The 14,845-nt window shown below is 43.8% G+C and overlaps 1 protein-coding gene across 2 annotated transcripts in view; it reads left to right on the forward strand.

The window, feature by feature from the left end:
- The window catches only part of ENTREP2 (endosomal transmembrane epsin interactor 2), a 978,998-nt gene that overhangs the window by 782,857 nt on the left and 181,296 nt on the right, over window positions 1-14,845 (forward strand). For both annotated transcript variants that reach the window (XM_068272537.1, XM_068272539.1), the window contains one exon: window positions 3,318-3,425. In XM_068272537.1, coding sequence (XP_068128638.1) covers window positions 3,318-3,425 — 108 coding nt within the window. The remainder of the gene's footprint in view (window positions 1-3,317; window positions 3,426-14,845) is intronic.

Genomic DNA, 14,845 nt, shown 5'->3' on the forward strand with positions numbered 1-14,845 from the left:
CAAAAGCTTCAGTAGTGTGAACCTGTCCCTCCCAGGAGATTGTACAAGGAAGCAATACACGTTTATTGCTTAGAGGTATAGCAATATCGCCTAGGGTAGTACCTCCGGCTACTCCTAGGAGATAGCGTTTTCCGCCTTTTTAGGACAAGCTGAAACCATATGCCCTTTATCAGCACAGTATAGGCATAACTTCTCGGCTCGCCATCGATTTTTCTCCACCTCTGAGAGCTTAGCCTTCCCAATTTGCATTAGCTCATCAGCTGGTGGAGAGGAAGGCGAAGGAGCTGAGAAAGTACATGAGGCAAACTTTCTTGGGGGCTTAGCCCGAGTTTGTTTTTGGTAACGAGCTCGTCTATCAATCTTGATAGCCAAAGAAATGGCCTCATCCAGAGTTTTGGGTTCTGGATGACCCAACATTAGATCAGACACTGCGTCAGACAATCCGGACAAGAAACAGTCCAAGAGTGCGTACTGCCCCACCTGGCTGATACTGCCCATCTCCGAAACTCTGCCGCATAAATCTCAACGGAACTCTGACCCTGTCTGAGGGTTTTTAACTTCCTCTCAGATGTCACTGCCAAATCCGGGTCATCATAAATTACAGCCATGGCTTTAAAAAACTTCTGTACCGAGACCAAGGCCTCATGCCCTGTAGGAAGTCTATATGCCCATGACTGGGAATCTCCACACAATAAAGTCTTAATGAACGTGACCCGTTGAGCTTCAGTGTCTGAGGAAATGGGTCGTAATTCAAAATAAGACAAGCACCTATGCTTGAAATTACTAAAGTCCGAGCGATGCCTCGAGAATTTTTCTGGTGGGGGTATCCTCGGCTCTATCACAGAGGGGGGGGAACCCTCGGGTATTAGGATCTAAAAGACGGTTAACTGACTCAGCTAGTTTTTTAATCTGAGTCTGTTGAGCATCCACCGTTTTAATGAGTTCATTAACGGTGACAGTTAACACGTCGACCCGTTGGCAGAGTGCCTCCATGATACTTTACGGTCTGTTGTTCTGTAAGAGTGGGTGTCAGCACACAGAGAGTATCTGATTATTGATGATCTGCAGTATCCCCAATAATACAGACGTATACCTGATCATTAGTGATCTGCAGAATTACCAATAATACAAGTATGACTAACCTCTGGACACCTAGCAAAGTGTAAGTGTTTGGGTGAAAAAATAACTTTCATAGTTTGACGAGGCCTCACCAGAGGGGCTGGTGAGGTACTTATCAGCACACTATGCGTGCACTAGCGTACAAGCTCCAGCAGGCTGGAGAGTACAATAACGAAGAGGCTGAATCTCCCGGGGAGCGGGTGACTCAGATAGTACGGCAGGCACGAGAACACCCGTGGGGCGGGTGACCCAGACTGTACAGTAGCCTAGGAGATACGATAATACTACAATGACAGATACCCTATACGAGCAGGTAAATGGGACTGTAATACAGCTTAACAGAACTGTTCCACCAGAGGAGCTGGTGTAACTAGTACCTCACCAGTGGCGAGGGCCCACTGGTGAGTAGAATGGTCAGGCAGGCAAGGTTCGGCAACAGAGAGGTAAGTATTAATTCAAAATTGTGAGACAAGAGAGTAATCAGTAATCAGGCAGAGGTTCAGCAACGGGAAGGTACGTATCGGTATAGAATCGTGAGACAAGAGGGTAATCGGTAATCAGGCAGAGGTTCAGCAACAGGTAGACAGATGGGCAGACGTACAGGATCAGAAAACAGATTCAAAGTCAGAGTGCTAGCCAGAGTCGTACACAGGAGATCAATACAATAATAATATCCTAGCCTGGGTGTGAAATCCTTGGCATCAACACCCCAGAACAAGTCTAAACAAGATAACAATAACAAGACTGCAAATTCCTAAGCTTGGTGTGAAATCCGTAGCATCAACACCAGGGAACTACCTAAGGTCTGCGCGCTCACATGCAAGTATTCACGACAACAGACGAGGCAACAATGAAGCCCAAAGGCTTATGAAGCAGAGGAGATCCCACAGGCACGCCCCTCCGCATCAGCCAATCCTGGGCGCCGTGGGACTCCTCTGACAACCGACCACCAGGTCAGCTGACGGGCTTCCTCCCCGCATAAAGGCCCCGTCTGTGCGCACGCCCGCGCGCTAAGGCAAGCTCCTGGCTGACGGAACGTTCCGTCCTCTGCATCCTGGACGCCGAGCGGACGGATGGGCGCATGGAGGCAGCTGCGGCGGCGGTGCTGTTCGCCGCAGCTGCCTCGGATATTACAATTAGTAGCAAAGATATGAGTGTGATATTGCTTCCAATACAGGTAGAGTTAAGAAACTTCAGTTGTTATCTATGCAGAAGAGCTTCTCTGAGCTCTCCGACTAATTTAGTCAGAGAGCAGTGCTATTTTCTGAAGCACTTATCTCAACTTGTCTCTCACTGTTCCTTGTTTAAGTTTTTTTCTGCCAGGAAGTGCAAAGGGTCATTAGCTCTGCTATGTTTCATTATTTTAAAATGCAGATGTATGGCAATATGTAAACTGCAAATATTACAGAATGATGCAATGTTATAGATAAACAGCTATATAACTGAATATAAAAATATGAGACTCTTTTCTTTGCTACAAATGTTCTATTATACTACATACAAAATTCATTATATCATAAGGTTTTTTTTTTCGCTTCAGTGTAACTTTAAAACATAAAAAAAGTTTTTTGTGACCCTTAGTCCTACAAGAATTACAAATTAGCAGACCTAAATAGGAAGCAAAAATATTCTCAGCCAATGACCCAATAGACACTTTCCTTCATGTGCTTTGTGTGCCAGTCAGAATGATACAGAATGTCAGACGTATGCAATGCATGACTCCCTGAGACTCACAGTGATGTTAAATTACAGGGGGCAACAAATTATTTTGGCTATCTTCTTTCAGAAATCCGCTCATTTGCATAGTAGCCGCCATTCCGGCTTTAAAAAATGAAAAGACAGATTATTAAAAGGTTACATTCAGAGATCTAAACAGATGTGCCATTAGAAACTGTAGAACAGTTTTCGTCTAGTCACACAACGTAACAGACTTTGACCCTGTGGCAGGGAAAATATATTAGCCTGTGATAATTTCCCTCTATGGTGTCCAGCTCCAAATAGTAAAATATTTGTTCTCAGGAAGAAAACAGCACTGAGAGGTTGAGATCAGAACAAGGGACTCGGCAAACTAATTAATCCCACATAGAATAGATAGCAAGTGACAGCCACTATTATCAAACCAATTAAAGATGTTTGCAATCCTGTCACATGCATTTCTGAGATAAAGACCTGATGGTTTTCTTTTCATCTTTTCACAGGACTTGTTGTTCAGCGTGTGTGCTTTGAATATCATCTCCACAATAGTCTGCGCTTTGGCCACTGCGATGTGCTGCATGCAGATGGTTTCTGCGGATGTTCTACAGCTGGTGAGTAACACAGAAGGAGTTTTGCATATTACTGGGGATATACCTGCAAACACATCAGTACCTTGTCTACCAGCAGTGGCAGTAGAGGTTGCAACTGCACCGGGGCCCTTGGGCCAGAGGGGCCTCGTAGGGCCCTCCCTCAACCACAGTATTAGCTCTTTATTGGTCCTGTTCCTGTAATAATCACTTCTATAGATGAGTGTAATGATAGTAATCATTAACAAACTGTTCCCCCATCCCCTTCTTGCACCTCTGCCACTGTGATTGTCCTTGGCAGTTTTTGATGGCTCGTGTCAATTGTTATGTATAGAGTGCTTTGGGGGGGGGGGGGGTGCAATGTAAAACTTGCACTGGGGCCCATAGCTCCTTAGCTATGTCTCAGTCTAACAGGGACTGAAATACCATAGCAACATCACTACAGGCCATAACACAGGGATGTCACCACCATTGCTGATAGATTATCATCATAATTTCAGTGCCAGCCTTGGAAGTAATTCATAGTATAGTGCAAGTATTGCAATAAAATGTCTCCATGCACTGTACATAGTTTATAGTTGTGGCTAGAGAGAAAATGCATTAATCTGTCATTTTACTGGTTATAAAAGATCAACTTTGAAACACTTGTATATGTGGCAAATTAGATCATGTCATTTTAATGGTATAATTTAGCACATATGGGCAACTATTGTCAATTAATTTCTTTCCATGCACGGTTTTTAATTTGTAATGCGTTTGATGACATGACCATGCCATGACAGAAGTTAATACTTGGGCATTTGTCTTTGAATCATCTGTAACCTTAGTTCACCCATTATATAAATGTCTTTCTTTTTTTACCTCCCTTAGTAAAAGAGGTAATTTCAGGTTATGATTTTTACTTCAAGTTCATAAAGAAATACATCACTTGAGCTTCTAGAGCAATGAAAATCATTCAGTTGTGTGTGTGCTGTAAACCAGTGGAGGTAAGTGCACACAACAAGAGCAAGAAATAATGCTTTACAAAGCTCTGCCCATTGTCTTGGAGTGGTGCATTAATGCATTGTTTTTGTGATCTGAGGACAACACTGTACTTTACAGGTGACTTCAGCAGACAGCTTTTTGAGTCTTTTTGTCCCAATCCTTGATGGTTGTCAAAGCTAGATACCTTTGGTACATTTACTTATTAAGGAGTTCACTGCCAACAACTGCAAAAGCCTCTTTACCAGTGGACAAAGCCTGTGTTAGAGTAAGCAATTCCCCTGCCCTCCCCTATCAGACAGAGATCAACTACAGACTCCACGTAAAGCATGTATGCACAATCAGTGCTCAATATGAATGATTCTTACCCAAGTCTGTTTTTGTTTATAGATACTATGTATCAGTTAAAAGAACAGATTCTGTTTCATAAATATTTCCATCCTGTAGCAGGAAAATAAGCCTGTTCCAGACATCCAGATGTACACACAATACACTTTCGTTTTGCAAAATGTGATCACTTTGGTTTCTGGCTTTCGGTGTACATGTGCTCTTGACATTGGCTGCGTCCTTTTCAGTAGTCTGCCAGTTTTCATTATAATTCTCTGTAGTGACTTGCAGTGAGACATCCACTCTTTTCCATAGAACAGATCTTACTTGGCATAAAACCAGGAAAGCATGTCTACACAGCCATTTGTGATAAACCATTGTCTGAGTCTGAGATGATCATAAAAGATTGTTTCCTGCAATTAATATGTGTATCATCAGTCAGTCTGGCTTCAAATGGTATCACTGTCTAGCAGTGAGTCAAAACAGCTTGCCATTTTGCTGATATTACAAGAAATTTGAACTAAATGGACAACGGCTGACTAGTGTGAGTCATTTGCAATTAATTAGACTGCAATCACTGTACTCTTACTAATGAGCATAACCAAATACCCTAGAGCAACCACTAAAATGCCTTGTAGTGTTAGTGTTCGAATTTGGGATATAGAATTTGGAAACCTGGTTTATCCCAAATACCACACTTCAGCACCCGAGCAAGTGGACAGAGTCGCAGGGAGTTCACTTACTTGCACTTCACATGACTCCGATGCTTCCTCCTTCCAAGCCGGAAGAAGGAAGATTGAGAGTCATGTGAAGCACACCATACAGCACAAATAAGTGGACTCCCCCTGACCCTGTCCACTTGCTAGGGTGCTGGTGCTGAAGTGTGGTGTTCAGGATAATTCAGGTTTCCAAATTCAGAATCCTGAGTTTGAACACCATCAATAATGCCTTGTAGTTACATGCACAATTTAATAAGCCATAAGTGTCAGTAAAGAAGCAGACCATCTTCACTGGTCATCACTTTCTGGGGGGAAGAAGGTCCTGGAATAAGAACTCAGTATTTACAGGTGAGGTGCAGATAAACAGATGAGCAGAAACAGATGAACATCATGCTTTTATTGAAAATAATGGCTCATTAGCACCATTGCCAACACCATTGCTAAAATGACTGTTCATGTTGACACAACATTGTTGCTCACCATCTCTGCATGCCACTTTATAACCATTATTTGTGATTAGTCTCAGCATTTATTTATCTAACTGAAGTGCACCTGTCCAGGTGAAGATCTGTGCTGAATGCCAGATAGACACCAAATGAATGTTGAAAATAAGACACATGCAATGTAAGGGTGTCCACTACACCTGATAAGGTGCTGAGAAGCTTCTTCACTGCTTAGTGAACACAATACCAAATGGACAGCGCTCCTGAATTCCCAACTGTCTGCTATGCTCCGACAGAGAACTAGGGCAATCAGTTTCCTAGTGACAAAGTGACAGTTTCTTGATGGGAAAACCACTAGGAAAATGAACACCAAGAAAGTTATGTAAACAAGGCTTGAGGAAGGCATACTTATTTGATAAAATTATGATTAGAGATGTCGCAAACCTCCGATTTTCGGTTCGCGAACCCTGTTCGCGAACCTTCGTGGAAGGTTCGGTTCGCGGAAAAGTTCGCGAACCGCAATAGACTTCAATGGGGATGCGAACTTTGAAAAATAGAGAAAATTATGCTGGTCACAAAAGTGATGGAAAAGATGTTTCAAGGGGTCTAACACCTGGAGGGGGGCATGGCGGAGTGGGATACATGCCCAAAGTCCTGGGGAAAAATCTGGATTTGACGCAAAGCAGCGTTTTAAGGGCAGAAATCACATTGAATGCTAAATTGCAGGCCTAAAGTGCTTTCAAACATCTTGCATGGGTATACATCAATCAGGGAGTGTAATTAGAGTTCTGCTTCACACTGACACACCAAACTCACTATGTAATGCACCGCAAACAGCTGTTAGCGTAGTGATGGCCGTGCTGGACTGGTGCGCACCATGGCCAGAGTGTAGGCCGTGGCATTTTTCAAGCCCATATGGTCCCTAGTTGGATGCAGTGAGCTGGGTTCACTGAACAGTAAAGGTACTTAGATGCAGTGAGGTGGGTTCACTCAACACAACAGGTAGTATAATGCAGTGAGCTGGGTTCACTGAACAGTAAAGGTACTTAGATGCAGTGAGGTGGGTTCACTCAACACAACAGGTAGTAGGATGCAGTGAGCTGGGTTCACTGAACAGTAAAAGTACTTAGATGCAGTGAGGTGGGTTCACTCAACACAACAGGTAGTTGGATGCAGTGAGCTGGGTTCACTGAACAGTAAAGGTACTTAGATGCAGTGAGGTGGGTTCACTCAACACAACAGGTAGTAGGATGCAGTGAGCTGGGTTCACTGAACAGTAAAGGTACTTAGATGCAGTGAGGTGGGTTCACTCAACACAACAGGTAGTTGGATGCAGTGAGCTGGGTTCACTGAACAGTAAAGGTACTTAGATGCAGTGAGGTGGGTCCACTCAACACAACAGGTAGTTGGATGCAGTGAGCTGGGTTCACTGAACAGTAAAGGCACTTAGATGCAGTGAGGTGGGTTCACTCAACACAACAGGTAGTAAGATGCAGTGAGCTGGGTTCACTGAACAGTAAAGGTACTTAGATGCAGTGAGGTGGGTTCACTCCACACAACAGGTAGTAGGATGCAGTGAGCTGGGTTCACTGAACAGTAAAGGTACTTAGATGCAGTGAGGTGGGTTCACTCAACACAACAGGTAGTTGGATGCAGTGAGCTGGGTTCACTGAACAGTAAAGGTACTTAGATGCAGTGAGGTGGGTTCACTCCACACAACAGGTAGTAGGATGCAGTGAGCTGGGTTCACTGAACAGTAAAGGTACTTAGATGCAGTGAGGTGGGTTCACTCAACACAACAGGTAGTTGGATGCAGTGAGCTGGGTTCACTGAACAGTAAAGGTACTTAGATGCAGTGAGGTGGGTCCACTCAACACAACAGGTAGTAGGATGCAGTGAGCTGGGTTCACTGAACAGTAAAGGTACTTAGATGCAGCGAGGTGGGTTCACTCAACACAACAGGTAGTAGGATGCAGTGAGCTGGGTTCACTGAACAGTAAAGGTACTTAGATGCAGTGAGGTGGGTTCACTCAACACAACAGGTAGTAAGATGCAGTGAGCTGGGTTCACTGAACAGTAAAGGTACTTAGATGCAGTGAGGTGGGTTCACTCAACACAACAGGTAGTAAGATGCAGTGAGCTGGGTTCACTGAACAGTAAAGGTACTTAGATGCAGTGAGGTGGGTTCACTCCACACAACAGGTAGTAGGATGCAGTGAGCTGGGTTCACTGAACAGTAAAGGTACTTAGATGCAGTGAGGTGGGTTCACTCAACACAACAGGTAGTTGGATGCAGTGAGCTGGGTTCACTGAACAGTAAAGGTACTTAGATGCAGTGAGGTGGGTCCACTCAACACAACAGGTAGTAGGATGCAGTGAGCTGGGTTTACTGAACAGTAAAGGTACTTAGATGCAGTGAGGTGGGTTCACTCAACACAACAGGTAGTAGGATGCAGTGAGCTGGGTTCACTGAACAGTAAAGGTACTTAGATGCAGTGAGGTGGGTTCACTCAACACAACAGGTAGTAAGATGCAGTGAGCTGGGTTCACTGAACAGTAAAGGTACTTAGATGCAGTGAGGTGGGTTCACTCAACACAACAGGTAGTAAGATGCAGTGAGCTGGGTTCACTGAACAGTAAAGGTACTTAGATGCAGTGAGGTGGGTTCACTCAGCACAACAGGTAGTAGGATGCAGTGAGCTGGGTTCACTGAACAGTAAAGGTACTTAGATGCAGTGAGGTGGGTTCACTCAACACAACAGGTAGTAAGATGCAGTGAGCTGGGTTTACTGAACAGTAAAGGTACTTAGATGCAGTGAGGTGGGTTCACTCAACACAACAGGTAGTTGGATGCAGTGAGCTGGGTTCAGTGAACAGTAAAGGTACTTAGATGCAGTGAGGTGGGTTCACTCAGCACAACAGGTAGTAGGATGCAGTGAGCTGGGTTCACTGAACAGTAAAGGTACTTAGATGCAGTGAGGTGGGTTCACTCAACACAACAGGTAGTAAGATGCAGTGAGCTGGGTTTACTGAACAGTAAAGGTACTTAGATGCAGTGAGGTGGGTTCACTCAACACAACAGGTAGTTGGATGCAGTGAGCTGGGTTCAGTGAACAGTAAAGGTACTTAGATGCAGTGAGGTGGGTTCACTCAACACAACAGGTAGTTGGATACAGTGAGCTGGGTTCACTGAACAGTAAAGGTACTTAGATGCAGTGAGGTGGGTTCACTCAACACAACAGGTAGTAAGATGCAGTGATGAGGTGGGTTAAGTAAACACAACAGGTACTGCAGTATATGCAGTACTGGGTAGTACAATGTGCAGCTCCCTGTCACACACACACAGGTAGTCACTGAATGTGGTGGGCTGCTGGCAGTGGCACACACACTATCAATTGCAAGGCTGTGCATGCAACAAAAGTGTCAGTTTGGCACACAGAAAAAAAAAGTACAGGATGAGCTCTGAAAAGAGCTATTGAGGGGTGCTATAAAATCAATAACAATCAGCCAGGAGCAAGATAAGCAGCCAAGAGCCTAACTAATCTGTCCCTAGAAGAACAAGTCTGCAGCAGCTGTCCCTAGTATGTCTCTAGCAGGCACACGAGTGAGTGTAATGGCCGGCGAGCCTGCCTTATATAAGTGGGGGTGGGGCTCCAGGGCTTAGTGTAGCCTGAATGGCTACAATGTGCCTGCTGACTGTGATGCAGAGGGTCAAAGTTGACCCTCATAGTGCATTATGGGGCGAATCGAACTTCCGCAAAAGTTCGCCTGGAGCAGGTGAACGCGAACCCCCAAAGTTCGCCTGGAACCGTTTGCTACATCTCTAATTATGATTACACAATTGCTTGTCTGAGTTAATTTTAATCTGAAAAAAAGATTAAAACTGCATTGGAGTTCCTATTTGATAGGACTTTAGTTTATTATGTTGGTTTAGCTAGTAATCGTTAGTCCTCACTGTATGAATGTGTGTGACACTTTAAGTAATATAAAAATACACCAGTGACCTTAGCCAAAGAACGCTAACAATCAATAAAGATTTGGATTTTAGTTGATACATTTTGAAATATTTATTTTTGTCTAAATTATTTTTATGCATTTCAGTGTTTGACATTATGATCATGAACAAGCACTGAAGTTTCAACTAAATTAAACAAATTGATAATTACTGATGCTATGTAAAAGAAGTAGAAAAATCCATATTATAACCGGAAAATTAAATCTCAATTTACTGCACTGTATGTTCTCCTAAGCTAATTGCTTCCTTTAAACTGTATAATGAGGCAGCAGTTGGTTGATGTGCACTCAGATGTATTGCTGTTCCTGCTGCCCATGATCATTTCAAACATCCAGAGGAGGCTCAGGTCGCCCAAAGACCAATTTACATATCTGATGTTTGTTTAGTCACTTACTTAAGAATTCTTATTGTCCAGCATCTGCCTTTATTGGCTGTACAATTATTGTAATTCTTTCCTAATCCCATGTGCAGTTTTCCAGACGCTAAATGAAGGCTTCTTTTTTGGTTTCGGGCAATTTTTCATATGCCTGTGCATGTGGCAATCCCAGCGGATCTTTCCTCCTCCAGTAGTGGCATCTGCTCTGAAGCTGTATAGCACACACTGCTGATCTTTAAACAGTAGGTAATGAAAAGGATTTCTAAGCGGGGGATTCCTTTCTTCAATTTGTAGTTGTTTTCACCCTGAAATCCAGTGTATATGCATTTTAGAGAAATACAATGAAGGCTTATTTCACTGCTGCTATCATTGATTTTTCTGAAGATATGTATGAACTGTAGGTAATTTAAGATGAAATACCTTTATTAAAGATGAAGCACTGTCTCCTGGCAACTGATTATGAAATCAGAGGCGTCGGCCCCTTGGCTGAGGATGGAGAGGGGAGTACATATTTAATGAAAAGATGCGGATATAAAGATAACACCCAAAAGCACACACGCCATCATATACTTACACTATCCTCATACTACACACTTCAGACAGTGAGTATCCACTCAAAAATGTGCACCCTACCCACTGACAGCACCACTCTCTCACAGCACTCAAATGTTTTGCTTCACTTGTATTTAATTTTGCCTTCAGACACTTGCTTTGCATGTTTTTCCGCTTTTTGCTTTTATACTTTGATGCCCCCCTACTACCATGCTCACTTTACATACAAATATCTCTAAAGAGAAACTGTAAAGAGAGGATTGTTTTCCTATTACAAAAAGAAAGAGTACGGTAAGTGTGTTATGATGAGAACAAGAAGAGAGAAGCAAAATAAAGCAAATATTAATCTTACCTTGTCAGTGTGGTGTAGAAAAAATGCCTCATGCAGCATTGGAGAAATCATGTTTACTACTGGCTCGCAGAGGGAGTTTTTTTTTATTCTCTTAGTTGAAGACACGCCCCATTTTTCTTATAGTTTATCCAGACAGCTTAGGGTTCTGTTTCACATTGAAAATCGCTGTAAAATCCACACTATTTTGCCACAATTTCCATTTTCAGTGTGAAACAGACTGTATTATTCTCTGCTATTGCTCTGCTCTCCACTAGGCTGCTATGCCGAAGCTATGTCTGATCCTGTGCTGCTACTATTTCACTACTCTCCACTATGCTGCTATGCTGGAGCATTGTCTGATCCTGTGTCTGATCACATTTTCTACAGTATTAGATTATGGTGCTTATATTTAAGCCCTGATTGCTCAGCACTCATATCTCCTACACACTCCAAATTTTGAGAGCAGGGAGGGGTACTACGTCTGTGCCCAATTGCAGCCCCAGTGGTTCACAAGATACTGTAGCTAATGAGTGCAAAGATCTGTGGCCAGTGGCGTAGCTAAGGAGCTGTGGGCCCCGATGCAAGTTTTACAATGGGGCCCCCCAAGTACTCTATACATAGCAATTGATACGGCACACCAAAACCTGCCAAGTTCAATCACAGTGTCAGAGGTGCAAGAAGGGGATGGGAAACAGTTTGTTAGTGATTACTACTATTCAAAGTATCTATAGAAGTGATTATTACCAGCACAGGGCCAATAGAGAGCTAATACTGCAGTTGGGGGAGGGTCCTTTGGGGCCCGGATGCAGTGGCTACCTCTGCACCCCCTATTGCTATGCCCCTGTATGTGGCCTTAAATATCAGCAGCATCTATTATGCAAATCTGGAAGGAGCTGTATGTGATGTCCTTACCCACAAGGCTGTGCATCCAGGGCTACATTTTAATTAGTTCTAGGACTAACTGAGTGGAAGGGATTTCCTCTTTTCTGCTTGATTTCCATTGGCTGCAGGACTTTTTTCCCCTCTGAGGACTGAGTGTTCTCTGACAAACCTGCCATCAGCTTCACAATGGTGGGGCGTTCCTTCTTCACTGTACAGTTCCTCTTTAAGCCATTTATGTGCCATAAGAAGAGTAACAACAAGCATTATTATTATTAATATTATTATTATTATTATTATTTAGTATTTATATAGTGCCGACCTCTTCCGCAGCGCTGTATAGAGTATAAATATATATATATATATATATATATAGTCTTGTCACTAACTGTCCCTCAAAGGAGCTCACAATCTAGTGCCTACTATAGTCATATGTCTATATTGTGTAGTGTATGCATTGTAGTCTAGGGCCAATTTAGGGGTGAAGCCAATTAACTTAGCTGTATGTTTTTGGGAGGAGGGAGGAAACCGGCTGCCCGGAGGAAACCCACACAGACACGGGGAGAACATACAAACTCCTTGCAGATGTTGACCCATGATATGTTGGTAATTAAGACCATCATTAATTGCACTTAATGAAAGTATTAATCACTAAAATGTCATGCTTGCTTTTTCTGTGATATAAAGTAAAGCAAAGTTAGCATCACATCCAGGTGGAACCCCAGTTATTTCTTTCATTGTGGCTAAAAGTACCTCTTCCCAGCCCTATCCACCCTTACATCTGCAATATGCCCAAAAGGGTTCTAGTTTTATGTAAAAAGCCAAAGTGCTAGTACAAGAGGCATTGCAATAATTTGTACACTCCTATCTGACATTAATTTAAGGACCTGGGGATTTTCTTCTGATCGGTGCTGCGTGGACTCTCCAGCCCGCAGCACCGATCAGGAAATAGCCAGGGCGATCAGAGTTACCCCCTTTTTTCCCCACTAGGGGGATGTCCTCCTGGGGGGGGTCTGATCGCCGCCGGCTTGCTGCGCTTTGCGGGGGGGAGGGCTCTTCAAAGCCACCCTCCGCTGCGTTTTTGGCGCTCTCTCCCTCTCCCTCCCTCTCCCTCCCCCTGTGAGCAGCGCAGGACGGATATCCGTCCTGCGCATTGAAGGATAGGCTTCAGCCTATCAAATGACGGTGATCCCCGGCCAATCAGAGGCCGGGGATCGCCGATCTGCTCTACGACGCTGCTGCGCAGCAGCGCCGTATGATGTAAACAGCAGGGATTTCTTCCCCGCGTGTTTACATTTTGCCGGCGAGCCACGATCGGCGGCTCTCCGGCTGTTCACGGAGACACCCTCCGTGAACTGACATGGTTCGATCGAGAGGCCGTTTCCATGGTAACCCACTTAAGACCTGCTGACGCCTATGGGCGTTAGCTGGTCCTTAAGTGGTTAAATTGCAATTTTGTCGTAGGCATATTGGTAAACTGTAGCCATGGTACTCACCACAGTGTCAGATTGTTGTCACACCTTGACTCCAGACAAGTATGGGTAAAAGAAACATCTCTAGCGGTCTGTTTAAATTAATTAGCAAGAGTGGATAAAGAAAGCTGATAGCTGGAAACGGTGACTGAATTGATAAACTGATAACAGAGAGAAGAATGGCAATATATTCATATTTTCAACACACAACACAGCAGGTTTCCTAACGACACATTTTACCATATTCTCATATGCACTATGTCCCTTTTCCCTTCAATAAACACAGTAATGGAAAGATGTGGCAACTCACTAAAATGCAAAAGGTAGAAGATGGTGTTAGCACACACCTTTACAAATCTGTGGTTTTAATGCCATAACTCCACTGACACTGAACAATAAACCTTTTTGAATATACCAACTCTAAGTCCCAATTATGGAGCCGAGAATCTCATACCTACTATTTAATTAAAGGAGGAAAGTAAGAAATAATCTAATTGGCCAAAACAAAGTACTGGTCAACCAGAATATGACCCAATGTTTTTTCTCTAATCTAATTCCTTGCAGCAAAATACCTTACCCTAACTACCAACCACCTTCCTGCTACAATCCCATGAGGATTCAGCGCAAAATATCCTCGGTGGTAGTTTGGTCACCGCCATAGGCACCCATGTTAATAACCGTGATTAGCATCCATAAGTGGAAAATATAACATAGCGGGCACAAGGGCCACCTGCTATGCATTAAAAATAGCAGGAACTTACTGATCATGGCTAATAACATGGGTGACTATGGCAGCACTCAAACTATTGTGGCACCTACTGCACCCAAATGACCTGATGACTCCCTCTAATGATGAATTATTAAAGATATACTTTCTTGTGATGAGACCCAGATCTGGAAATTGTCATGAAAACCTTTATTTTTTGTGAAAAAAAATATATGAATATGAAAACAAATAGCCACCTGCTTAACTTCTAAAGAGAACCCGAGGCGGGGTTCTGACAATGCAATCCACGTACAGAGGCTGGGTCTGCCTATACTGCCCAGCCTCTGTTGCTATTTCATTCCCCCCTAAGTTCCCCCTGTGCTCTGCAATCCCCCATAAATCACAGCTGGGCTGTGTTTACCTTTGTACTGTCAGTCTCGCCGCTCCCCCGCCTCCTGCATAGCTCCGGTCCTGCCTGCGTCCCTTCCCTCCAATCAGCGGGGAGGGAAGGGATGTGGGCGGGGACCGGAGCTATGCAGGAAGTGGGGGGAGCGGCAGACTGACAGTACAGAGGTAAACACAGCCCGCTGTGACACCCTGTGTGTCGGCAGCGTGGCTGTGATTTATGGGTGATCGCAGAGCG

Source organism: Hyperolius riggenbachi, chromosome 3 (assembly GCF_040937935.1).
Source record: "Hyperolius riggenbachi isolate aHypRig1 chromosome 3, aHypRig1.pri, whole genome shotgun sequence".
Classification (NCBI taxonomy): domain Eukaryota; kingdom Metazoa; phylum Chordata; class Amphibia; order Anura; family Hyperoliidae; genus Hyperolius; species Hyperolius riggenbachi.